At 38.0% G+C, this 26,306-nt stretch overlaps 2 protein-coding genes across 4 annotated transcripts; one reads left to right on the top strand and one right to left on the bottom strand.

Annotated features, from left to right (window-relative positions):
• On the top strand, positions 1-20,268 carry LOC111327869 (serine/threonine-protein kinase Nek1). Of its 3 annotated transcripts, XM_088732252.1 has the most exons (39): positions 1-290; positions 471-506; positions 997-1,057; positions 1,384-1,425; positions 4,724-4,779; positions 4,891-4,974; positions 5,111-5,178; positions 5,432-5,518; positions 5,670-5,724; positions 5,846-5,889; positions 6,589-6,669; positions 6,805-6,880; positions 7,535-7,637; positions 7,838-7,907; positions 8,003-8,135; positions 8,545-8,604; positions 10,058-10,126; positions 11,341-11,400; positions 11,518-11,744; positions 12,150-12,243; positions 12,385-12,418; positions 12,517-12,569; positions 12,775-12,864; positions 12,943-13,017; positions 13,235-13,318; positions 13,407-13,435; positions 13,648-13,685; positions 13,814-13,905; positions 13,996-14,119; positions 14,379-15,026; positions 15,187-15,451; positions 15,610-15,694; positions 16,620-16,951; positions 17,322-17,389; positions 17,685-17,771; positions 18,235-18,309; positions 18,547-18,707; positions 18,940-19,072; positions 19,293-20,268. In XM_088732252.1, exons 1-39 carry the CDS (start codon positions 174-176, stop codon positions 19,301-19,303), a joined length of 4,107 nt encoding a protein of 1,368 aa, XP_088588378.1. In that variant the 5' UTR covers positions 1-173; the 3' UTR covers positions 19,304-20,268. The 3 variants fall into 3 exon arrangements, with proteins under 3 accessions (XP_088588378.1, XP_088588379.1, XP_088588380.1); XM_088732253.1 differs by lacking the exons at positions 18,940-19,072; positions 19,293-20,268 and having other exon boundaries at positions 18,534-18,674; XM_088732254.1 differs by lacking the exons at positions 1-290; positions 471-506; positions 997-1,057; positions 1,384-1,425 and adding an exon at positions 3,528-4,105.
• On the bottom strand, positions 20,259-26,243 carry LOC111327269 (protein Spindly-A). The gene is made up of 9 exons (XM_022931414.2): positions 25,956-26,243; positions 25,358-25,876; positions 24,512-24,616; positions 24,300-24,410; positions 24,037-24,177; positions 23,588-23,697; positions 22,954-23,138; positions 22,154-22,647; positions 20,259-21,875 (listed from the first exon to the last, which is right to left on the bottom strand). Exons 1-9 carry the CDS (start codon positions 26,139-26,141, stop codon positions 21,765-21,767), a joined length of 1,962 nt encoding a protein of 653 aa, XP_022787149.1. The 5' UTR covers positions 26,142-26,243; the 3' UTR covers positions 20,259-21,764.
• Positions 26,244-26,306: the final 63 nt, after the last annotated feature.

The raw sequence follows: 26,306 nt of genomic DNA, 5'->3' as shown, positions 1-26,306 counted from the left end.
AACTGTAACGAAGATATTCTGTGGGCGCCATTTTATAAACTTTTCCTTCGCTACGTTGTATTAGTTACCACCACGGATTTCATGAACCCCTTGATTTGCAGCAGTTTGAAAGAAATGCTGATAGATTTCCTTTCCCTGGTGAAAAATAAGCTATAGGGAGTTTTTTTTTTTGGATGGATCGGTACGTGCGAGTCAAAAAGATCGGCGAAGGGTCGTTTGGAAAAGCCTTGTTGGTGAAAAACAAGGCCGATGGAAAGCAGTATGTTATTAAGGAGATTGGCATTTCTAAGGCGAGTTTTGTCTTATATTTAGGGTCTAGTATCTATTGAAAGTGTCGATAAATGGTGAATTAATATTTTGATTGAATTTTGGTTGCGTTGGTATCACAATAATTATGTACATTCGTGTAATATTTTAAGCTCATGTTACAACAGACCTCCAGTTTGACTTCCTTGATGTATATTTTCTAGATGTCACCTAAAGAGAGAGAAGAATCCAGAAAAGAGGTACCGTCTTGGATTTGTTCCGACAATAACTTTTGTTTTGTATAGATTGCCAGTCTAATGCACATCACGTTGCATTATAATTTTGGTCTTCTGTAAGTTCTGCAGCGTCCGTGTGTATGTTTATTTTGGTTATTGGTTTACCGCACAAGATGAGATTTGCATCGGAATTTGTTTTGCAAACTCTTAAACGCTCGAAATATGAGGCTTTGGCTGTTCTTGTATATTTTCTCTTCCAATGTGTGAATAGCAGGAATAAAATAAATTATAAATAAATGTTACTCCTTGATTTATTTTAAATAGATGCCATACATGAAGTTAACATTGGCATGAATCCTACAAAAACATGACAGGATCTTTCCATACCCTTTCCAGGAGAAAGAATGAGGGAACGGAGATATTTTACAGTCAAATTTAAGTGAAAATGAAGACTTTCTTTGATATTAAGCAAGAGAAGAAAAATGTATTATTTTAATAGTTCTGTTTTTCAAAGGTGAAAGTCTTGGCTAAGTTGAAACACCCAAACATTGTGTCGTACCAAGAGTCGTTTGAAGGTGAGAGATAATCTACATACATAGTCAAACATATATTTGTTGCAGCAGTTTTATTTTAATAAAATTAAAATGAAAAAACTCATTAAAATGAAAAAACTCTTAATAGAGAGTTGCACAAAAAAATTACCTTAAAACCTCTTCTAGCTGATGCTGATGCATCCTCTTATTAGTATTAACTATTCAACAGAAATAAGTTCATGTTCTACAGGTTATTGTAAAGAAAGTCAAAGAAAATAAAAAAAAAGAGAAAAAAAGAGCACTTTTATGATAGATTTTAAGGCTCAAGTTAACACCTCTTTTCTCACTTTGTCATTTCTTTCCTCTAGAAAATGGAAACCTCTACATTGTTATGGACTACTGTGAAGCAGGTATGTTAATAGAGTAAATATTATTATGTACAGCTGTAGCTGTAGTTATCGATAGTTTCCACAGGGCTGCAAATAACGGCAGGTCAAAGGACAATGTCCGGTCAAAATTGGGTACTGACCGGACAAATCCTTGGTTTGCCGGACATCTTGTCCGGTCCTTTACCGATTCGTTCTAAGAAATTTTAATTTTTAACTGTTTGATAATTACAAGGGACAACAGTAATGTTTCGGAAAAAAAACAATGAATATAAAAGTAGACAAATTAGTGGTCTAAAAATTCCTGGCAGTCGCAAATTTCCACGATGTCATCAAGTCTTGTCGTGACCGCAAATCATCGTGTATTCCGTTATTTTATTTGCTTTATTTAAGTGTTCCCAGTTAGTAGAGGGTTTTACCTTTGGCTAGATACCATAATTTACTCTTAAAGAAAGTGATTGATTGTTTGATTGATTGAATGATCAGAAACTGAGCACCCTCACGAAGAATAATCTCGCTGCATCAAGAATACTTCAAGTAGCATTTGCTGCAAAGTGCAAAAAGCGAGCAAAAGGCCCAAAACCTGGAGAATCCGACCACTCTTTTACTCTAACAAAAATTCACAATGGTAACTTTAAAAAAAAAGGGCTCTGAGTTGTACTGAAAACAAAAAAAGTTGAGACATATAAAAAGAGAGATCATTTGGCTGCTTCTGCAGTAAAGAGTAGTAAAGTTATTAACTTGTAATTTTTATTGCCAGACCAACTTGGATTCAGTTGTTTTTTTAGTTGTAAAAGGATTACTGTGCAATCTGGGTTCACTATCGCAAGAGTTCCGACTGTTAAAATTTGACCGGCCAAAAATGGGTAGTGTCCGAGCAAAAGCATGTTTGACAGGACAATGTGACCGGCGACTGCCTGTTAGTTATTTGCAGCCTTGTTCTAGGTCTGATATTGATTTTTGTGAAGCAGGGAAACTGGAGAATGTACAACAACACTTGTGAACCAAAAATGAGAAACTGTAGCAAACTAATTTTAAACTGCTGGAAGCAGTCTGTTAAGTCCCCTGCAAAACATTGTAATGGGCATTTGATTATATCCCAATGTTAACTTGTGCAATATAAATATTAAACCATTATTATCACACCAATATATAATGTGGGATCTGGGAATAGAACCCAGGTGACAGCTGTTGAAGAAAGAGCTCTTATCTCTGTACTCATTTATGCGATTTTAAAATGAATTAATTTTAGTACAAATAATTAACAGTTAGATTTAACCTAGTGTTTTTGTTGATTAGTTCTCTTTTGATGACATTTGTTATCCCTAGATGAAGTCATCTGCCTTCTGGGATCTTGTTTGCCAATTTGGCTTGGGGATTCCTTTTTTTCTGGACTCCTAAGAAATGTAGAACAGCTGACTGACCAAAAGAATGCTTTTTTCAAATGTTAACTGCTAATGCTACGTATTAAAAACTGGATCATTGGATAATGCAATTTAGGACTTTTTATTGGGTTAGTCATTATGGTATATTAGCCAATATACCATAATCTACAAATATGGTAAGCATATGCGTCAACTTATAATTAAAAGGGAGCTAAAAAATTTAAGATTTGGTAAGATTTTTCTTATATCTTGGGGGTGTTTTTAATAAAACAATTATTCCACTTGCGCTTGTTGGATATAAGATGATTATAGCCGATACACGCTCGTGGAATAATTGTTAATTAGTATAATTTCAGAGCTGAGCAAAGAGTTTCCAGGAATCTGATTGGTTGAGTGGTTCTTTAGATGACGCTGTAAACTGCTCCACGCGGTTTATATAAAATGTTAAAATAAAATATGTTAATAAATATTATTAAAATGTTATGATTTTAGATGAGTAGCACAGTCACAGAGCCATTTGCTGTAACATAGTCCAAAAATAATTATTTTATTATTTTTTCACTTTTTATCACTTTTTGACTTTAATTTTGATGGAAATGTACATTGTAATAAATATCTGTAAATATTTTTATTATTTTGCATTAATAACACTAATTTTGGTATTACCCACAATCCCTTGTGGGCGTGGCACATTTCTGTTTTTCGTAAAATCTTAAAAAATTCAATGTAAAAATGGGAAAAGAAGAGGTTTTGTAATTGTTATTTCACATTGTTATTTCTTTTGTTTCCATCTACTTCGGTTGAATTCCCTCAGTGAACTGCACTACAAACGGCGCACGTGGTGAAAATCACGCAATACATTTATTATGATGCAATAATCTGCCCCTGCAAACTCTTTATCGACTCCCCTGTTATTGTCTGTGTAAATGATCCATGTGTTTTCGAAGAGAAGCTGCGAAGGGGCAGATTTCGTGGAAGTTTTGGGGGTGGTTCTCGCCATATCTCTTCGTCACTTTCCTTCGTTACGGTTCATGAACACGGCAGCAATGGCGGAAAGTGTTTCCGCGTCGACCAAACGCAAATTTCTAGCGTTAGATCCAACGAAATGGGTTGAAACGTTCTGTAAATTTAGCTTAACACAAGCCCATTCTAGGAGAGGTGACCTTGTTTATTCAACTTAACAAGAATCCCGTCTGCCTACGGATCAATTGGTGGATATGTGATGGAATTAAGCTCAATATGGCCGTTACGAAATGTGTTTCCGCACGTTTTATTTTGATCTGGAAAACATTCTACTCGGCGGTTCAACTTCAGCGTTGGTTTGTAAATACTGCGATGTATGCCCATTACATTTTTGTTATTTGTTTGTTTCTTACACAGTCGAAATTGTCATTATTGCTAGTTTTGTACGCTATGGTTGTTTTAACGGTTCCGAGCGTTACATCGTTCAGTGATAAAAACAGACGTTTATAACTTAAGTCAGAATAAACCATTCTTGTTGCAAATCATACTGCCTGTTGCTTTTGCCATAAACTACTAACGGCCAAAAAATATTGGCTCCACGTGCATTCGGTATCGTAATATTACATTTTTTTCTTCCGTCTGATTCATTTCATGTTACGCGTTACACCCAGAAATTCACTCATTTTCAGGAAATATTTATTTTTTACAATTTTAACTTTGTCGCAAACCTTGTTTTCTTTACACCAAAACGAAGTAGGATAACTAAGCTTACACTGTGGAAAGTGTGAGATTTAGAGGTTAAACCTTCCCGAAGATATTCGTTAGCAAAGGCACTTGAGTCCAAAATGGCGGGGTGACTGTGCTACTCATCTTTAGAAATTTCTCTGTTGTTCAGCTCTGAAATTATACTAGAACAATTATTTGCCTCAGGTTCGATGAATATTGTCAAATAATTGTTAAATATCAATTTTCAGGTGACTTGTATAAAAAGATTAATGGCCAACGGGGAATGCAGCTGCCTGAAGACCAGGTAGGAAATTAATGTACATGTACTTTGAAATGTTCTCCTGAATAATTACCATGTCTGCAGGGAAGTTTTTTGCTGGTTCTACAGATTTAATTCAATTTTATTTTATTACAGGTTTTAGACTACTTTGTACAGATATGCCTTGGGTTGAAACATGTACATGATAGGAAAATCCTTCACAGGGATTTAAAATCACAGGTTTGTGATAAATATCAATTAATTTTGGAATGATTAACGTGCAAACAAATCTGATATTTCTGTTTACCAGCATTTGACACCTGAAAATCCTAAACTTGCTGTTTAAGTGTTGTTCACTCAGTGTTTTACCTTACAGAACATATTTTTAACAAAGAATGGAATAGTCAAGCTTGGAGATTTTGGAATTGCAAGGGTTTTACACAGGTGACAAGGATTTTTTAGGTTATGTAGCAAATTGTAATGTTTATATATCACTTAGAGTGAGATGCTTATAGTTTATGTGTGGTAAACATCTGCAAATGCACAAAATTTCCTCTCCCACTTTTCCTCTTATTTTTCTTTCACTCTTTCTTTTTTTTTTCTGTCAAATATTTTCTGATCTGAGTTTTCTGAAAGGTGACTTTAAAATAAAGTGAGTTTGGCTTTCAAGGATCCTTTTTTTTTGTTTCTTTTTCAGCACCATGGAACTTGCACGTACCTGTATTGGTACACCATATTATTTGTCCCCAGAAATCTGTGAAAACAAACCTTACAATAATAAAAGGTGAGCTTATGTTTAATTTTCCTATAACAGTAGATGTAGTCAAAGTGTACTGCTTGAGTAGTATCATTGTCATTTTGACAGTTTAAGTAATAATAATATTACTATTACAAGTATTGATTCAGTTTTTACTTATTTCAAAATTTTCATGTAGTGATATCTGGTCGCTTGGATGTGTTCTCTATGAATTGTTGACCCTCAAACATGCTGTGAGTATTTTCTTCATTCTTCCCTTTATGATATGTTTGACTTACAGTATTTTTCTTCAATGGTTTTGCCTGGAAAAATTACAAAAACTTTCTCATTCAATACTGGTGATTTTAATTGCAGTTTGAAGCAGGAAATATGAAGAACTTGGTTTTAAAAATAATAAGGTATGGAATTGGTCAAGGTATGAAAAATTTTTCATGCTGTTGCAAATAGTACTTCGCTCACATCCATATATCACAATTCTCTTCTCTCTACTTTCCAGTCTGCTCTGCCTGTATTTGATTATTATGTCCTGTTTTAACTCACTAGTAATTTTATTATATTTAATTTGTATGACAACTGTACATATTTTTTAGCTTATAATGTAGTAAACTAATGCATGGCTTATAACCCCAATAATATTATAGTAATGAAATCTCGTTAGTTATTTGTAAAATCTCTTTAGTTTATTGTCATAGTGGTAACCAAACTTCTTTAGCTTGCAATGTGTAGTATTTACTTATTTATTTCTAATACCCACCAAGACTAGCTAATGCTATATGCGTGTTGTGTAAATTTGCTTGTAATGTTCTGTAAAATAATAATAAACAACAACAACAACAATAAACAATAGTCTATTTTCACTTGCAGACTGGTGACCACCTACAGTAGCAACTCTGTACATTGATTTTTTGCTCATAGCTTGCTGGCATGGCTGTGTAACTTAAACTGATTTTTCTGTACCAAATAACACTTTGTCGTGTTTTAAGTGTTTAGACTTGTTCAGGAAGTGCAAATTTGAGGATGCTGTGATTCATTAACTTTCTAACCTATTTGTAAGTTTTTCCTGTGACCTTCTCTTGTTTTTGTCGTTGTTTTCACAGAGGGTCATACCCACCAATCCCCTATAGGTACAGTGCTGACATCAGAGGCTTAGTTGCACAATTGCTAAAACGAAATGCCCAGTATGTGCTAAATCTACTGATTATGTAAAAAATAATTTATGTCTATGGTTTTGATTTGAGAATTCTGTTCATGTTGTAATTGCTGAAAGATAATGCATGCAATAAATCTTTACTGATTTCTCCATGCAATTACAGTGATCGCCCATCAATTAACTCAATCCTGAAGAAGCCATTCATTCAAAAAAGAATCGAGAAGTTTTTGTCTCAGGAGGTTAGTTGTTGAGGTCAATTTGATGAAATTAAAACTTTCTCTCTTCTTTAAATTTGAAGGTTAGTTTTGATTTATGATCAAACTAAATAAAGTTAAACCTCAATTATTTGGATCTCAATTATCCTGACATGAGTAAATGTTTCCAAGTAAGCTAATGTTCTGCCAGAAATTGTTTTTTTCTTATGTTATTAAACAAGTGGATAACACCACAGCGTACACTATTGAGTTATGTATACACACGGTAAGTAGCTAAGCACAAAAGAAGCATTAAAGGGGAACTGAAGCCTAAAAATGAACCATTTTAAAATTGCAGCTTATACTTCAAATAGCAATGTTTGAGGGTTTTTTTCAGTCTGTGGGCCCAACTTCACTTCGGGAAAATAGTTTAAAGTGGTATTTTTTTTTTTTTTTTATGTTATAAAACAAGTGGATAACACCACAGCATACACTAGTTATTGAGTTATGTATACACGTGGGAAGTAGCTATGCTCAAAAGAAGCATTAAAGTCACTCAAGGTGATAGCAGATATTGACTCTATCTTCTTGAGTGCTTTATTTTGTACTGTCATTTACTTGTACTTCAGAGGGTTTTTGTCAACTAGTTATTGCTGGCAAGTTATTGACTTGTTTGCTTTTTTAAAAACATATTTTTAGATAATGGCAGAAGAGTTTAGCCACACTGTAATTCATCGTAAGCCTCTGGGTGTACTTGGCCAGCAAAGGGTAGTACCCAAACCTGTAAATAAACCTGCTCCAGGTCAGTTGCTTTAATGCTGCAGTTTGAAGACATGATGTCAAACTCTACCATACCTGTCCTGCTTTTATGTGTTATCTGTAAACTTATGGATGTATCATAGAATTTTATTAATAGTTATATCCAGTGCAAGGAACTTGTAGTTATTGGTTCACTCTTCTGATGACATGTTGTGTTTCATCACATATCCGGAATATTTTCAGTGCCACAAAAGTACAGTAACCCGAAAGCCAAGTATGGAGTTTCTGTCGCAAAAAAGAAGCCTCCAGTTAAGTAAGAATTAATTAAAATTCAAACTTCACTTTGAGCATTATTTTAACTTATTTTTTAGTCATACAAACTTTGAAAATGCATTGTTTTGTCTTCAGGAAACCTGGCTCTGGAGAAGCTGCAAAGAAACCACCTTCCAGACCAAGCAATGCTGCACAAGAGAAACCTGTTGACAAGAAAAAAGAGCCAGATGCTCGTGAAAGAAGACGCAAGGACATGATGCAGAATCAGGTAAGGTTAAATATTGTGCTAGATCTTGAAATGTGGTACCCAACAATAACAGATAATTTAATTACGTGTTGTTTCATTGTTCTAAGTGGAGACGTGGTGGCCTCGTGGTTAGTGTGCTTGACTCCGGATCGAGTGGTCCAGGTTCGAGCCCCGGCTGGGACATTGTGTTGTGTTCTTAGGCAAGACACTTTACTCTCACAGTGCCTCTCTTCACCCAGGTGTATAAATGGGTACCGGCAATTTAATGCTGGAGGTAACCCTGCGATAGACTAGCATCCTATCCAGGGGGGAGTAGAAATACTCCTAGTCGCTTCATGCTACAGAAACTGGAGTTAAGCACCGGCCTAATGGGCCACTAGGCTCTTAAACAGACTTTACTTTAATTTACTTCGTTGTTCTAATGTTGCAGGATCAGATGTACCAGGATTACATGAGGAAGGTTCAACAGCAGAGATGGGAACGTCAACAGGTAATCAAACTGTTTATCTATGAATTAACACAAAGGCGGAAATTTATCATTGTCACTGATAATGTATGTGAAAAACAGTTTGTTCATATCTCAGTGAGTGTAATGCTGAATTTGAAGTTTATTTCTACTCACACTTGTATGGTGTCCGAGAACTGCCATTAAACATATTCAAATTTACAGGAATTATTTTTGTTATTTTTTTTAAATTTCAATTTATTTCTCATTTTTCTTTTTAAAATAAAAGCAAGTGAAAGTAAAATGTAAAATAGAAATAAAATGAAACCAAAGATAAATGAAATCAAATCAAAATTAAATACTACCCGGCCAAGCGCTGCCACTATTTTTTTTTTTTTTCTCACGGTCGGAAAAAAAATTTGTTCGTGGCCAAACGCTGTCACATGGCTGAGGGCTGCCAAACAAACCCAGAATTCTTTGCAGGATGCCTTTCAAGATTTTAGTATGGCGGATGCCGTGTGGAAAAAGTTAAAAAGAGAAAGTGACTGCGAAAAGAGGAAAGAAGCGTGATGCAGGAGATACAATGCATAAATTAAGTAAAGGAAAGGAGCTGTATAATAATAACTGTGGAATTCAATGAAGAAAAAGAGCCGTTTGCTCACGGTGGGTTTCGCAATGCATACAAAGCAACCACAAAGCACCCACAGTTCAAGGGGACTACCTGGGTCATTAAAAGGTACCTTCCTGATGCTGTGAAGGGAATAAATGACATTGGGCAAACTGTCCAACAACACAACCAAAAGGCGGTTCAGATGCATCTTCTTGCAAGGAATTTTGCTCACCAGTTGGAACAAAATATCATTGAAAAACATGCTATTGATTCATTTGGAGAGGTCCTAAGATATAGAAAGATCTACTACAACGAAGATGATAAAGGAGAATTTGTGACTGTGGAGGAGTTTATTGATGAACAGTTTACCAAGTACATAAACAATACTGCTGATTGTTGTGTCGAGGAAACAGATGTTATTGGTCAGAAGGCTCAATGTCTAACCCATTTTTCTTATGAAAAGTCAGACAAAAAACTCATGCTGCTAGACATACAAGGACATGGGTATGAATTATTTGACCCAGAAAATGCTTCTCATGAACTTTTTGATGGTAGTGCATTCTGGGTTTGTTTAGCAGTCCTCGGCCACGTGGCAGCGTTCGGCCACGAACAAATTTTTTTTTTCCGACCTCGAAATAAACAAAAAAAAAAAAAACTAGTGGCAGCGCTCGGGTGGGTAGTATTTAATTTTGATTTGATTTGATTTATCTTTGGTTTCATTTTATTTCTATTTTACATTTTACTTTCACTTGCTTTTATTTTAAAAAGAAAAATGAGAAATAAATTGAAATAAAACAAAAAAAAACAAAAATAATTCCTATAAAATTTGTCCACCATACACTTGCTTCCAGGAAACATTAACATTTTCACGGTAACTTGATATTTCAGCGTGATCAGATAAACAGAGCTAGAGAACAGGCTTGGAAAAACACTCTCCTTGTTGGGCTTAGTCCAGAGGTGAATATTCTAATTTTGTTTTGAATGTAATTTTATGCCAATGTTATGAGAGTCAGTAGTCATACAGCACTCTTGAGCGACAAGAGATACATGTTTCATAAAATAATGAAAGAGGAGTTTCACAATGTTACTGTCCTTTGGCTGTCTATATCCATTTACGAAGCTCGGGACACTCCTTTGGTCTAAGTGATATGAAAATCTTGGATAAGGAAGAAGACTGGGTCAGACGTGGCATCAAAGAAGCTGTTTGGGAGAGGGTAGAGGACCCTTCTCTTAATAAGAAAGGGGGGTTGCGGTTTGTACTATTGCACACGTGGGACTGTGTGTTACGGGACGAGCCGAGTCAGCTATCATGTGACACTTGCGTGACCTAGGCTGACTCGGCAGTTTCCTGATGAGGGCCTGTGATATGGCCGAAATGTCGATTGTTCGTCTCTAATTTTCCAGTATTTGAATTATTTTCTTTTTATCATTACTGTCCTTCATTCAGTCAGTTTAGCAAAGATTGATGTTTCATCATTACCTTTTCATTCTTTTATCAGTTTTGCATCATTCATTAATCCATTCCTATGAATCCCTGTCCATATCAAAATTTCTATCAAAGCCATCCATGAAAAATTCAATTCATCAGAAACAATAATATTTAAGACAAATCTGTTGTTTACAGGAGTGCAATATTGAAGCATGCCTCTATAAACTTCAAGACAAATGTCTTCAATCCTGTTTTGTTCTAAATACCTGTGTACAATTGATTGACTTGCTTCTTCTTATGCAAGATACTCTCTACTCTGTGGTATGACTGCATATTTCAGTCAAATTTAAAATACATGTAAAATGTCTGAAATATTTAAATTAAAGGACTGGTGTTAAGTTTAAAACTTTTGATGCCCTTTCACAGTCTAGTTTGGCATTGCATCAGGCATTTCCTTAATTTGCTTCCTGTATTGGTGCTCATTAAATGTAAAAAGACAAAGTAAATAAATATCTTAACTGGCAAAGAAATGAATAGGTGAACACATTTTTTTAAGTTACAAATGATCAAGTTCACATTAAGTAGTTTAAAATTGTTTTGTATTTCTAATGGAGCATAAAAATTCTTATGTTAAACAGTTAATTTGGCAGTCTACATATTTATTGAATGCCAAATCGTTAGAAAGTAAACATAACAACTGCATGAAGCTGGCAAAAACTTATAAAAACTGTTTGTTTTGTAGAAAGTGAAAAAGCCTGCGGCTCCATTTGCTGGTGTAAAACCAAGTCAACCAAATGTCGTTGTGAGTACCGTGTAATTTTTAGCTTACTTGATAAATAGGCAATGATAATTAGAATTTTTCTCAACATTGCCTTGGATAATTATGATAGATGATAACTTGTTTTTTTTTTTAATTTAGAACAAGCAGCCACAGGCAATGCATAAATATCAAGAAAAGGCTGGAGACAAGGAATCCAAAGAGAACAAACCAGCAAGACCCTATTCAGCAGACAATCGGAACAGACAACCAAATGCAGCAATCAAAGGTGCTGGGCGACCTGAGTCTGCTAACGACGCTAACAGAGCACCAGCTGCCAACCCTGTCAGCCTGGCATGGAATGCAGCCAAACAAGGACAGGCAGATAGGTGGGTGAAGAAAAAAGGGCTAGGGTGCGCCTCAAGTAACAAAAAAATGTGCAAAAGCTCCGTCACGGTGACAGAACAGAATTGCGGAAAATCCAGTGGGGAACGGGAGGTCTTGACTCATCAAAGACTGAGTCGTGCTACATGTGCACGTATATTGTACAGAGCACGCGGAGAAGTCGCCTGTCTAGGTGATAGGTGTTTAAAAAATCTAAACACGCGATCCATTGATTAGCAGGTTACATATTGGAGAGCGGTACACACTTTGAACAGCTGTTGTCAGGTTTGCGATAGTCAAGTGTTCTATCAGCCTTCACACAGGAGCTGTATGGGTGACATAGTAAGAGAAGGAAAGACTATTAAAGCCTGGTTTTTTTTTTTTTTTTTATTTTATGTTATGTTGAATAGAGCTCAAGGGGCTGGGGCGGCAGAGCGAGCGCGTGTCGTGGAAGAATTCTGGAACAGAAAGAGAGATGCACAAAGAAACAGAGCTAGGGGACAGGTGAGATGGCTTAGAGGAAAAGAATAGAATAATTGAGGGTGGAAGACGAGCTTTAAATTTAGTAACAGCGAATTGTCCGTTTTGAAAACCTCGATTGTACAGTGTTTTTTTTCTTAACACATTTCTTTCTTCCCTTCATAGAATTTTAATGTACTCCCCGATCACTACCCGCCAGGTTAGTTTGAAAAATACTGAACACATACTACTGTGCTTTGTAAAATTTGCTTGGTCTCAGATACTCATTACGGAGTTGTTGAATACTTCTTTTTATAGGTAACGTTGCTCAGAAGAAAGATGGTATGTCTGCCAAGGACGCAAAGGAAAAGGTTTGTATTGAAAATGTTCATGAAAATTTGAAAAGTTTTGATATGTAAAGTTTTTGTTCTGCTGTAGCATTTGCATATTAGGTCTGCAGTTGCTGAGACGCCATTGGAATCCACAGCAGCGGTTTGTAAATTACGAAGGGTAAAACATTCTGGTAGAAACATGCTGTGAATTTCACTGCAGTGAACTTTTTCTTACTCTCTTTAGGAATATCTTTCACGTCTGGAAGCTATTCGGCGCCAAAACTTTCATGAACGAAAAGGAGTGCGAGCGCCAGTGGAGGTACCACCGGCGCAGGTCAGCCATGGAGTGTTAGTGATTGTGGCTATTGTCTTTGCTGAGAACAGCTATTAACAAAAGGTTTTTTATTCACAGAAAGAGAACGTAATGATTCCAGGAGACCCACGTTATGATCCTGCCGCTAGGAAGAAGAAAATCGCTGATCTCAAGGTAAAAATCAGCCCACTGTTTCAAAGCCATGGACACATTTGGAAGGTTTCCTTGCACGCGCCAAGCGCGCTTGAAACAGGTTGTTTTCCAAGATGTTTTATAGCTCTTCTATATTCATTGTATGAAACCGACCGATCACATGACATCTCTGTCTTTTCTCGAGTTTTAAGTGTCTTTTGACTGGCCTTATTTCTATTTTTCTCCTGTTTATCTTAAGGCTCAAGCAGAGGATCAACTTGAACAGAGAAAGAAAACGATTCTAGCGAGAATCAATAAAGAAGGCAAAGAAAGACTGGAGAAGGTTTGTATTTTCCTACATCACTGTTTATGGTTCCTTGTGTTAAACTGCTAATGTGAGAATCTTTACTTATTTATTTTTTTTTTTGCAGGAAAGCCAAAGACAAGATCCTGATAAGAGGTATGATTCGCATGTGTTGAGCGACTTTACTTTGATTTATCATAATTCGTTTAATTTCAGATCATCTTGTAACAAACACGAAGATTGATAAAGTTCGTTGCGATAGTGCACTGAGGATTTTAGTGACTAATGTTAAAAAAAATTCCACCTTATACATGAACTCGAGTGAAACGCCATAATCTTCATTCTTCCCCTGTGATGCTCTTTCGCAGGCCGCTTCCTGCTTTAGCAAAATATGAAAGACCAGCAGGTATGATTCCATTATTATAACTCTGATAATTCTTGTTTTGTATTTCCTCTATGTGTATGTATGTATGTAATCTGGTTCTGTAACAGTTAAAAGTTCGTGTCTAAGCTAAATGGATTAAATTGTCACAGAGCCCGCGCCAAAGCCAGCGGTTGCCCCTGTGGGTCTTGAGACAGCTTTGAAAGAAGTAGGAGCCACAATGCTGTTCAGATCGAATTCAGAGGTAAATCACCAAGTCTTTTGCCAGGATTTTATTGTCCAATTGCAACTGACTTTTGTAACCTGTTACTTTTTTCTTTACTTATTATTTCAGAATGATCTTCGTAAGATGACAGAAGAAGACAAGATTGAGCCTCTTGCACCGCGAAGGGCCTGGGGAGATATTCCTTTCCAACCACGTGTCCTACCATTAGAGGTGACATCATCGGCAATGGAAGGTGAGAAAAAATGCTGCAGACCTGCCTGTCGACTGGAGGGTCGTTACAACAGCTTAGTTCCTTCCTCTGCTCTTAGGGGCATGAGTTCACTCGGGGTAATGAGGTTACAGCCGCCTGTACCACTGTCCTCTTTGGCGCTGGGTCGGAGCAAGGCCAATTGCTGATGATCATCTAAGTGTTTCACCCGCCCTCTGACGTACAAATTAATAAATGAAGGTGCATGAGGCTCATCTCATTCCCTTCTTTCTTACTTTTCTAGCAACCTGTGCTGGTGATGCAGTAATGAAACCAGCAGCGGATGCCGCTAGGAAGCAATGGGGCAAACCACAAATGACACAAATCATCTCGGCTTTGGGAAACGCCAAGCTCCAAACTGCTACAACAGCCATAGAAGGAGGTGATGAACAAGATGCGTTAAAGAAGGCTCAACCAGCTGTTGTCATTCAATCACCTGCTGGCTCTTCAGTCTCTGCAATGGGCACAACTGTCACGCTACAAAGCCCCTCTGTCACGGTACAAAGCCCCTCTGTGCCTCCCTCGTTAGGAGTGACGGTGGTGAAGTCGCCCACCACAGAGTCCCCAAAAACTGTTATTGTCACAAAGGATAAGAGCGAGGAAGTGACTGAGGCAGTGAGTTCGAAAGGAGGGGCAACAATTACTATATCTGGAAAGACAGAAGATGAACTTAAAAAATCTCCTGTACTGGACACGATCTCCGAGGGAATCAAAGAGGATGATATCAGCACAGATAACGGTACTGTAAAAGCGGAGAATGCAGATGATTTGAATTTAGAAGAAGTGGAATGTATCACCGAGAAAGAGGGCCCCGAAGCTTCGCCCAAAAAACCCACACCAGTTAGTCCTGTGAAGGCCTGGGGAGAGGAAAAGGCCACTACACCGACTGATGGTAGGTTGCAGACCCCCAATTCAAACAACCGATTTTCTTGTCATTTTAAACCTTGTCAGTAATTGAGTAATTTTGTACACAGTAAGTATTTAGTTTAATACAGGTATTACCTGAATAAGTGACTAATCCAAGTTGCTGTCTAATTTCGCTTATGTTTAAGGTGCTTCCATACAAAAATCTTCCCGCAGTGCCTGGGTAGACGATGATAAGAGAGCTGCCTATCAACAGTTCTTGATGGCGTCACGCGAGCAAGCTGGCGCAGAATCCGAGTCACGCAATGAATCACACGGTAAAGAATCTGCGTCACACACCCAAGACGAGCAGGAACCAGAAGAAGCTCTGTTTAAACGAGTTGATCGAAAAGAGAAAAAGAAGGAAACAGGATCAGAGGATCTTGAAGTGCAAGACATTTCAGTTGATGACTCGTAAGTTTACAATATTCAGCTTACAGTTTAGTCATATTTTCAAGTGTTAAGAACGGATGATTTTCTGTGCAATAAAGAGCACATTTCTTATTGAAAGTTCGGAATCCATTGGACATCTCAGCATTTTAACTGTTTCACATAACTGTGTTTGAATTTAGATCATTCCATACGGCTGATGGGTCTCTAAACAGATCAATGCGGGCTGCAGAGCTACAAACAGGAATTTATGATACAAATTTTACAGTAAGTAATTAAAACTTATATCTTAGGCCCGTAAACAACCTCTTAAGGTCGGCACACACGAGGGGACTAGTCCCTGCGACTAGTCCCAGCGACCAGTTTCATGCGACTAGTCCCTTCGTGTGAACTACACATTTCTGTGGTCGCGGGGACCAAAATTTGGTCCCTGCGACTGGTCGCACGAATTCAAACTGGTTTGAATTCGTGCGACCAGTCGCAGGGACTTGTCGCATGAAACAAATGTTTGTCCCTTCGTGTGAACTGTTTGTGCGACCAGTCCCTGCGACTAAACGGTAAATAAGCCAATCACGGGTCAGCATGTTGCGTGACCTCCGGTATTTGTAAACATTGCAGTTTCTATGAATTTTCCCAGAATTCTAGATTTCTACAAGTGAAGAATTAAAAAACTATTTCTAGTTTTGTAAACATATACAGATGTCTTGGGAGCCGTTTTGATGGAATTTTTACCCTATTTGACTCTGTGTCTGTTAAAAATAAATAAATGAATAAAAAAAAACGGAACACGTAAAAGCATGAATAATCCGACTGAATAAGTGTATTTCATTTGCGTTGATGTTTAATAGTGCTACAATGAAAAGTTGCCAAATTTTTATTGTTTGCGTGTAACGCCCCAGACTAAGAAACATCTTTTGCCTCTTAATTTTCCTATGTTCTTGTGTAATTGAGTGCCCTCGTGTGAACACCTTAAGGGACTAGTCCCTGCTACCGGTCCCCTCGTGTAAACCCTTCAGAGACGCCGGGACTAGTCGCACGGACTAGTCTCAGGGACTAGTCCCCTCGTGTGTGCCGACCTTTACACTTCTCAGTGCAGCACTTTTTTCGTATTATGCCTCTGTAATGCTGGTTATTGTGTACAGTTGTAGTAGAACTTACACGATTGGCAACATATGTGCTTACATTTTCGCAGAGGCTACGAACTTGCTCTCTACCTGACCTGAGGATGTTGTTTAAGACCGTTACCCCCGGACATATACAGACTCCAGAAGAGGAGCAGGGGAAGGTAGATGAGGATGAACACGATGACGAAGAGGAAAATGCTGACGAGGAAGAAGACTTGGAGGGGGATGAAGAAGTTGATAGAGGAAATGGAGAGCTTGACGATGATGATGATGACGACGACGACGATGATGATGATGATGACGACGACGATGATGATGATGACGACGACGATGATGATGACGACAAGGATGATAACGAGGGCGATGACGATGACGTAGAAGAAGAGTTAAATGTTGGCAGGTTTGTGCACATGAAAAGAAAATGTATCTCAATGCACTTGCAGGGTTCCCAAAACAATTTTAGTAGCCTTAGCGTACCGTTCTTTTTTAAAGAACGTGAGGTTACGAATATATTATTTATTGCTCGGTTTTTGATGACCTCTACCTTATATTTTGAAAATATAATTTTAGGGTGTATGATTTCGCCTATTGGCTTTTTGAACGTGGCTTGATAATGATGCACGAACTTTTGAGGATTTAGCATCCTGTAACAATTAAATTGGAAGGAGCCACTATTTTCGTTGCTTTAGTCTTATAGTTTACACAAGAGGCGAAACGTGTAATTCTTGCTTTTTTTTCTAACTCAGTCATTTGTTTTGGTCTTTCCTCAGCGAGGAAGATGAAAGTGAAGAATTTGAAGATATGTTGAATTCCATGAGAGACGTACTTGTGAGCACAGGCAAGATACATAATGTCATGTAATGCAATGTAATGTAATGCAATGCAATGCAATGGAATGCAATGTCATGTAATGTAATATAATGCAATGTAATGCAATGCAATGTAATGCAATGCAATTCAACGCAACGCAATGCAATGGAATGCAATGCAATGGAATGCAATGTAATGCAATATAATGCAATGTAATTCAGTGTAATGTAATGTAATGTCATTTCTATTATGTCTTCATTTTATTATTAGTCTTCTACTCCTCTAATCGATCACTTGACTCTCGTTATATAACTTCTCTCCAGGACGATCTCCTTCACCGGTCAAGAGCATGCGTGGAACTGCTAACAGTTTGGATTGGGATCACTGCGCGGACACACAGTCTCCAAAAGGTGAAGTTTTCAACTACTCGTCCCCCCTTTATTCGCGTGTTGTTTTTTTTTAAGTATAAAATGTTCCTTAGTCATTTGCTTCACAGTTCTTCACCGACTAAGAGCCCCTGGATCTTGCCGGAGTAGGTTACATGGACACTTAACTTCGTTTCCAAGCTATTTTTCTATCCAAGGAGGAGAGATAAGCCTGGGAGCAAGGTTTCCTTGAATTGTCGTGTTCCATGAGACCTCTGTAGCACTGGCGAAGCATCAACATGTGCGCATCCGATAACATTACCGAATAAGGAACAGTCACAAAGAAATGACTGTGGTTAATATCCCTTTTCTCATTTTGTGAGTTTGGAGGGGGGGGGGGGGTGGGGCGGCTATGGCTCTTCAATGTCAAATGAAAACTAACCACTCTTTGAAAAGCTGATTCGTGATTTTATTCATACAAGTACTTGTTATCTATTTCTTTTAAAAGACGACGAAGGCGACGGAGTGGGACTAGAACGATCGTCATCTGAATTATCCAATCTGAACGAGGACTGGGACTCAGGTACGGAGGATGAAATCAAAATTCTTTGATATGAAAACAGAACTAATGTATAGATTGGAAGACAAAGAATATCAAATATTTGTTGCTCTCCAATCTTTCTCTGTTCCTCTATATCACCTGACTCAGTTGTCGCGTGATGCCTGCTGGTTGTTTAGCATGACGGTATCAAGCGTCTTGTGCAAGAGAGTTAAGTTGTGTGTTAAACTCTAAATCGCGACTCATAGTTATTATAATCAGGTGATGATGACGATGAAGAAGACTCAACCAGGCAGGAGGCTCGAGAGAAGAAGCGTCAGGAGGAAGACGAGAGTTTGTTTCAAAGACTGGAGGAGTGGCGGCTAATGCTTGAGCAGGAATTGGGAATTAACAAATTTCTACGCGTCTACAAGTTTCTCCAGGTACAAAAATGTTCCCATTGATGACAAGAGATAAAGAGAACCTGTAAATCTCGTGCATAGTAGTGTTCTCAGTTTTAAATTTTCAGTTTCAGTGTTGAAAATATTGTGGTTTTTGTTATTTCGTCCTCTCTCGGCGTTTCCAGCAGTTACTCACCTTGGTTCCACATGCTATTTTCAGTCTTTCACATCGATCTTCGAGTATTATTTTGATTGTATGTTTGTTTCTCAACAGTCTGTCCAAGAAAATGAAGACGATAGCGCGGAAATCGGCACTGCTGGTGAGATCAGTGAACTGCTGGGAGACAAAGAACATCTGTATCCCAAGATACTTTACCTTGTCATAGCAGACTCAGCATACACTGAAGGTATAACAACCACCACCATTTGATCTTAACCTCCATTTAGTATTCTACATGATCTTAAGGCCTCTTCCCGAACTATGCCCCGCCTCAGGCAAAACATCAGGATATTTCTATCCGCACTGCTATGAATTGTAAGGAATTCTGCGCTTTCTTCCTCCCTTATTTACAGGGATTTTTATCTTTTTACACTGGCTTGATCACTTCGATGTATTTTCATTTGCAGATAATCAGTGAAGCACGACTGCTGCCATCATCGATAAATTATTTTTTATTACCGGGTGAAAAGAACGTGGACAATGTTTAAGATCAAAATTCACTTTTATGAAAGAATCCAGATTGTATAGTGTATAATAAGAGGTACGTTAACATTGATTGGTGGTAGATCTTCTCTTATTGTCCATGGGATAGTTCCGCCTTTGTTGTTATCCTGAGTGGCACTAACAAGCAATAAAGCGATCAAAATATGTCAATTTAAAGCAAAAAGTTGATCGTCCGGTTGTGAGTAGAGTAGTAAGATACAAAAGGTAGGCGCTCTAACACAAAATCTACTTCACATTTACTTTGCCTTTGGCTCCCATTAAAACTATCAATAGATATGAAAAAGAACCAAAATAATCACTGCCAATTGTCTCTTTGACTTCAGTGATATCTTATATCAGTGTAGATACGAAAACTTTAATTTGAATTGCAAATTTTTTGTATCTAAAGATTTTGATTATAATAGTAGTTTTTTTTGGGTCACAAATCATAAGTTACGCAGGCGTAATTTGTTATCCATTGAATTTCGCTTGGATTGAATTCAACAACGAGTTGGAGCGGTTCCATGTTTTAACGCGTGGTTTTGTTACCTTGATGAATTGGTTCATTTTTGTCATGTTTAGGGAAAGTTTTTTTTGAAAAGTGAGGTTTCAATCAGGGTGTGGCGAGACACAAGGGTATCTTTCTCGGAAATGTCTGTGTTCCGGCTATAGTTTATGAAGTCGTTCTCTACTTACGAACTGGAAGATTGGCAAGTTATTACTTCCTAGATCTGTAATATATAGTGATAGCCTTTTCTGAGCACTCGGTTACAAGCTAGAAAAAGCGAACAAGGGAGAAAAAGTGGGGTTGTTTCCTTTGTATCCTGACAGACAGCTCCACATAGGCTGATATCATTAAACTAGTGTGATAATAAAAGTTGGCAATGTACTTCCACTAAAGTTTCCCTTCTCTCTTTAATTTTAATTTTTTTAAAATTTCTATTAACGCTAGACACATTTTCTGGACTTTGGTTTGACTTTTTGTTTGTTGCGAAAAGCGGTATTCGATGGTTGGCGACAAAGGAAAAATAAGGGGACGCGTTTTTTAATCCTTTTCTCAAGGGTTTGACTACTTCCAATAAACTACTGCCGCGTTAGCTTACATTTAAGTGACGGTAACTTCCTTTTCGTTTACCTCAGTGACATGTTTTGACTCGAGTCAAGGAGTGAATAAAATAAAAAATATCGGAATTCTATTTAAGCTTAGACATTATTTACCCGTGAGCACACTCAAACAACTGTACTATACTCTCATATATCCATATCTAACATATGGATTGATGTGCTGGGGAACTGCATACCAAACCAGGTTAAATAAAATCAAAATAGGTCAAAACAACGGTATCCGCCCCATCTTCTTTGCTAGCAAAAGAGAAAGTTCTACACCATATTTCACACTATAAGAAATCTTAAGATTAGAGAATATTTTTAAATTAAATATTGGCTCTCTTGTGCATAAAATTCAATATCAAAAAAAGAATACACCTCCAGTCCTCTATGAACAAGTCCAACCGGCTTCAGCTGTCCATAACTGACTCCGCTAGGTATGCCACTAATCAAAACTTGTACAGACCTTTCTCTAGAACCAATTATGGTCTAGCAAGATTTAGTGTGGTGGCATCACAGATCTGGCAAACGATACCTATTAAAATAAAGTGTCTCCCTGCCAAAAGCTTTAAAAAAGAATATAAACTCTTCCTACTTGGCAGGCAGACATCTTGAACAACTTTAACCTATCATAGAGCTCTATTTTACTATTTTAACTATTTAGTATATGTGCTATCTCCTTAAGTGTATTTCACTTCCACCCATCCGTAACTGCTCTGTGGTAGTGGCCAACTCGAAAGCTTGGCTCCTTTGGCTACCACACACTCTTTCCACTGCTTCGTGTATATTGATGTATAGTTAGAACTCCTTTTTTTTTCTACTTTTTCTCTTACTCGTTGTTGTATTTTTAGTAGAATAAGTGTGGATAAAAGAATGAATGAATGAGTGAAAAAGGGGGTAAGTTTCTAAAGAAACAGTGGTGCTGCGTCGATGGGGGTAACAAGGTAATTTGGTTATATCAAATACGTTGAAATTGTAAGCTGACGTTTCGAGCGTTAGACCTTCTTCAGAGCGAATGACGAAGGGCTAACGCTCGAAACGTCAGCTTTTTAACTCTACGGTGGCCAATTTACAATTTCAACTTAGTTGATATAACCAAATTATCAAGGAGTGAAAGCTAAGGGTGCAGGTTGACCTCAGATTCCGAATCGGAGGCCAACTTACCAAGTGTACTGAAGTAGTTTCTTAACACCCCGCTAAAGAACCTAATAAAATACCCCCGTAACATTTCAATGTCTCCCGATCTCAATTTAAAATTTTTTTGAAAGTTACGATTTTTCTCTCCTACATCACTGCTGTGGACATTGATTTTTAGTTTCGCCCTTCTTCACATTGATAACAACAGGAGCAGTTTTCTGTCCTTTCACAGTGATCGAGGACATCTGTTCTGAGCCGCTTACCTGTGAAATACAAAGCGAAACATTACAAACAACGCTGTTAGTGATAAAGGGGGACAAAAAAAAAAAAAAAAAAAAAAAAAACCCATCCTGTCGTTAATCAAGTTATGTTATTGCGTCAAGACTCACTACTGGCATTCACATCATTTATGCATGTACGAGATCTCGCAACGGAGTGATAACTATTGAGAAACACCAGCTATATCGGCGTGCGGTAATTTACACTAAAGGCATCAGAATAACACTTCACTCGGACTGTTATCATCATGATGTTAGCTTACCTCAGGCTGAGAATTTTCTTTCAGGAGCTCTCCACAAGCCGGTGCGTTGTCATCCATGCTTTGAGTTTCTGATAAATCGATGTCGTCCGTCGCAGTCTGAAAGCGCACCTTTGGCTTCCTTTGAAATTCTACTTTAGTTTTGGCCTCATTTTCAACTCCTTTAGTTGATAAAGGCAGTTTCCATGGCACGTTGCTGCTGAGCCAATTTTCCGCAGTATATTCAGCTTGGAAAGTAGAAGTCATATCACTGTCTTGTTCTTTATCAGATGATGGGTGAGGAGTTTTAACCAGAACAACAGGAGGTTTTACAATTGAGGGCTCTTGTTTCGCCACCTTTGTTTTAAATGATACGGTATTTTCTTGTCCTTTCTTTATGGGTACTGTTGGTCTGGTACTTGTTGATTTGGCCCCACTTAGCACAATGGCGGACTTTGTTTTCCTGAGACCCGATGAGTTCGAGGTTTCAGAGATATTTTGCGGGTCTTTTTGGGAATCTTGAAATAAGAGGGGAAAAAAAGAGAAAAGAGTAATTATTAAGCGAGTAACGTCAGTGTGAATAGTTGACCTTCGCTGGTCACCTAAGACCAGAGCAGCATTAAAATATTTCCCCTGATTTTTCCCCTCTTGTTGTAATGGGAGAAGTTCCCCCTCTCTTTCCCCTTTTTTTTCTTTCACATTTTCTTCTCTACTTTCCTTGACTTACTCCTGAAATGAATCCTAAAAAATTCTTAGATAGCAAACGTGACTTGAATCTCCAGGTAGCTAGAAACCCAGCTTTTCTTTTTGGCGGCAATACTTACGGTTCTGCAGCTTAATACGCATGTCATCAATTTTCAGCCTTAGCTTGATATTTTCACCGTTCAGTCTCTCGACGTTTGACTCGGACACATGCAGTTGATGTTGAGTGTGGCGAAGTCTGTCAGTTTCGGATAACTGAAGCAGTGTTTTTGTTTGCAGTTCTTTATTTAGTGCTGCCAGGGCTTTCCTAAAGATGGGAAATGCGGCCTAAAATTAGCATAGCGTAAAAAGAGTTTCCCTCGACTTTGCGGGAATATGATGATCATCCTCGCTAGTTGAGAGGTAAAAGAGAGAGAGACCCCAGGGAAAAAGGAGTACAGAGGCCATATTATCCCCAGTAGTCTGGTATCTGTGCAAGACTTAAAAACAAAATACTGATTATTCCCTAATCAATGCGAATGATAGTATTTGGTATGTGTACGTCGATAAATCTTCAAGGTAAGGAATTTCGGTGGAGTTTAACGTAACAAATTCCGTTCTTAGATTGGTGGGTGCCCATTGAGGTTGTCAGAATATTCGAGATCTTTGAGTGGAGATTAGGACGCTCTTCAGCTTCACTCATGCGGCTGTCTTGTGGTAGGACTGGGGTCAAGGTTTTAAGATGCAAAGTGCAGGGCAAGTGACCCACAAGCTTACTTGGAGTCTTCAAGCTGTAACTGAAGAAAGTTCACATAGTCTTTCTTGTCTCCAAACTCAGAGAAAGCGTCGTGAAACTCCATCAAACGGCTGCTTATGTTGCTCTCTTCCTGAATGAAGAACGTAAGACCAGGGTAGAATACGATTAGTGTGTACTTTTGACTGAGTTTCTGAAACCAGAACCAACGTAACCACAACGGCAAATCTGGAAAAAGGTTAAAACTACAAGGAGCCGGTGAGCTTTCAAAATAACCACGTGATAAACGCATGACTAACCCATGATTATCGTTTTGACCAATCACAGAGCCATAATTTTCCAGGGCGACTGATACCAAACGCCAGAAGCTAAGGGAGATAGAGCGAGTGAGGATTCTCTGCTAATGCAAAGTTTATTGAACAAAGAGGAGGGACCTTGTGATTGTTTAAATATGGTGCTAAAGAAAGTGTACCTTCTCCTTCTCCAGACTCGATATCTTTGTGTTCAACATCTTCACCTCGCCTTCTTTTTGCACCAACGCTTGGGTGAGCCTTTGAATCTGTGAGGCGTCTGCATGACAGCTCTTTACCTGGAGCAGAGTAGCCACTTGATTCTGAAAGAAACAAATTTTGCGTTTCCTGGTTTTCTTTTCACCCTATCTTCGAATAAATTAATATCACTAGTAAAACAGCGCTAGCTTGTGCTGCAATGACGTTCCTGTCAAAAGAACTTTACCTTCAGTCTCTGTAGATGTTGTTTCGTCATATTGTGCACTTTCATCATACCCTCGTGTCGAGCTCGTAGACTGCCATATTTCTTCTCAAGTTCCAATCGCTGATCTTCCACCTGTTAGCAGTTATAATTATTCAAGACAATTTAAAACCTTGATTCACCAGTAAGTGGTAATGACTAAAGAACAGCTGAGATTACATAAAGCCACGACATACCTCTCCAAAAAGAGAATTTCCTTGTTTTCCAAAGTTTCTCCTTGCGTTGTCTGCTTTAAGGCTTTCAAGTTCAGCTTTTATTTCGCCTGCTTCGCTGCGAGCTTCCTGTTAAAATTATGCAAAATGCCATCTTTCTTATTCTACTTACGAGGTTTTCGTCATAGCTCATTCCCTTTGGGGTGATTACCGCATTCGTGGAGAAAGCATAGACCACTTAATTTAAATTAGCCCTTCTGGCCTCGCTTGAGATAATGTGTTCTTTTCAATTTTGTAATGGAGAAAGAGGCCAGAAGGGCTAATTTAAATTTAAACAAAAGAATATTAATCCGGCAGCCATTTATGAAAGTGGTCTATGCAGATCGCTGACAAAGAAATTTCACTTCTTTGCCACCCCACCACCCCTCTTTGAGGCAGCATCTAAGGCCTTGACCGAACTTCAGCACTCTCCTAAGTGAACACACCCCTTTAACTCAGTTTCCTCAGATGTTCTTCACTTCCTTTCTCACCAGAAATTTTCCGTCCAACAGCCGGTGTATTTATCCGTATCGAGCTATCAATTACGCAGTTTTTTTTCTGTCACGTCCAATTTTCTTCTTCTTGAAACTCCCCGCGACAATTTCTTGAAGAAACGTTTGACAAGATTCTGTCGAGGGGTTGATTAATTTCTTATTCATGGAATTCAGTTATTCACTCACTAGATCTCTTAATACATCAATCAATTAATTCATAAGTAGCGATTTATCCCTTGATCATCTCCCATCCACATCACTTACGTGCTTCGAACGTACTCGGGTTTAGTGTGGCAAAAAAAAGACTGTTTTATCTCTGGTTCTTAAAGCGCCTTACCTGTAAACAGTTAAACCAGGTTTGTCCTTGCCGAGCCTTTTCTTGGAGTTCTTCCTCAAGATGCTCAACTCTTTCCTTTAGTACGTTTCTGTCGAATAAAATCCTTTCCTGACTATCTTTTAAATCAGCAAGCTTCATGGTCAAAGCATCCCTCACTTCTGTGAGCTCGGAGGCCAGATGGATGTACTCCTCAATACTCTCCAATCGAGATCGTCCATTGTGTTGCAGTTCTTCACTACTTCGGCGAGCTGCTTGCAACATCTCATCCTGTTTCTTAATTTTTTCTTGCAGTTGAATTTCTACCAGTGTGTGCTTGTTGATGTCATTTTGTAGCGATTCTATCTCTTTTCTTAGTTCGCCTATCTTCTTCTCTGTTGTTATCTGTTGAGATTTTTCTTTCGCTTCGAATTCCTTTTGAAGCTTTATCTTCAAGTCGTCCAACTCATGACCATGGTTTGAATTGGTTCGAACCTCTGTCTCGAGTTTGGATCGCAATGAATAATTCTCTTGCTTTAGTTCCTGAAAATAAAAAAAAATGTGCAGAGAACGTTTTTCTTCAAACTAAGTGCTTATTGGAATGAATATTAGCACGGTGTACCTCAAGATTTCCTAACGTTGTTAAGTAGTCGTTGTTCACTTCTTCAAGTTTCCTTTCCAATTCGTGGTTATTTTCGAGCAAATTCTTCCCAATCTCTCCTGCCAACTGTCCATCCTGCTGTAAATGTTCATTTTCTTCTTTCAAACGGATTATTTCTTCTTTAAGAAAATATATTTCGTTATCCATGATCGCAAAAGTACAGCCTTGAGAGCTGATCAAGGAATGTGTACGAGGAATAAATTTCAAATTTCGCTCGGGAAGACATGAAATACGCTTACTAAGTCTGTGATTGGCTGTTTCTTTGGTTTCAACCAATCAAATATCCTCATTTGCAATCATGAGCTCAAACTT

This window comes from Stylophora pistillata, chromosome 9 (genome assembly GCF_964205215.1).
Source record: "Stylophora pistillata chromosome 9, jaStyPist1.2, whole genome shotgun sequence".
In the NCBI taxonomy this organism is placed as follows: domain Eukaryota; kingdom Metazoa; phylum Cnidaria; class Anthozoa; order Scleractinia; family Pocilloporidae; genus Stylophora; species Stylophora pistillata.
Note: the sequence above shows the minus strand (reverse complement) of the source record. Positions and strands in the feature narration are given on the sequence as shown.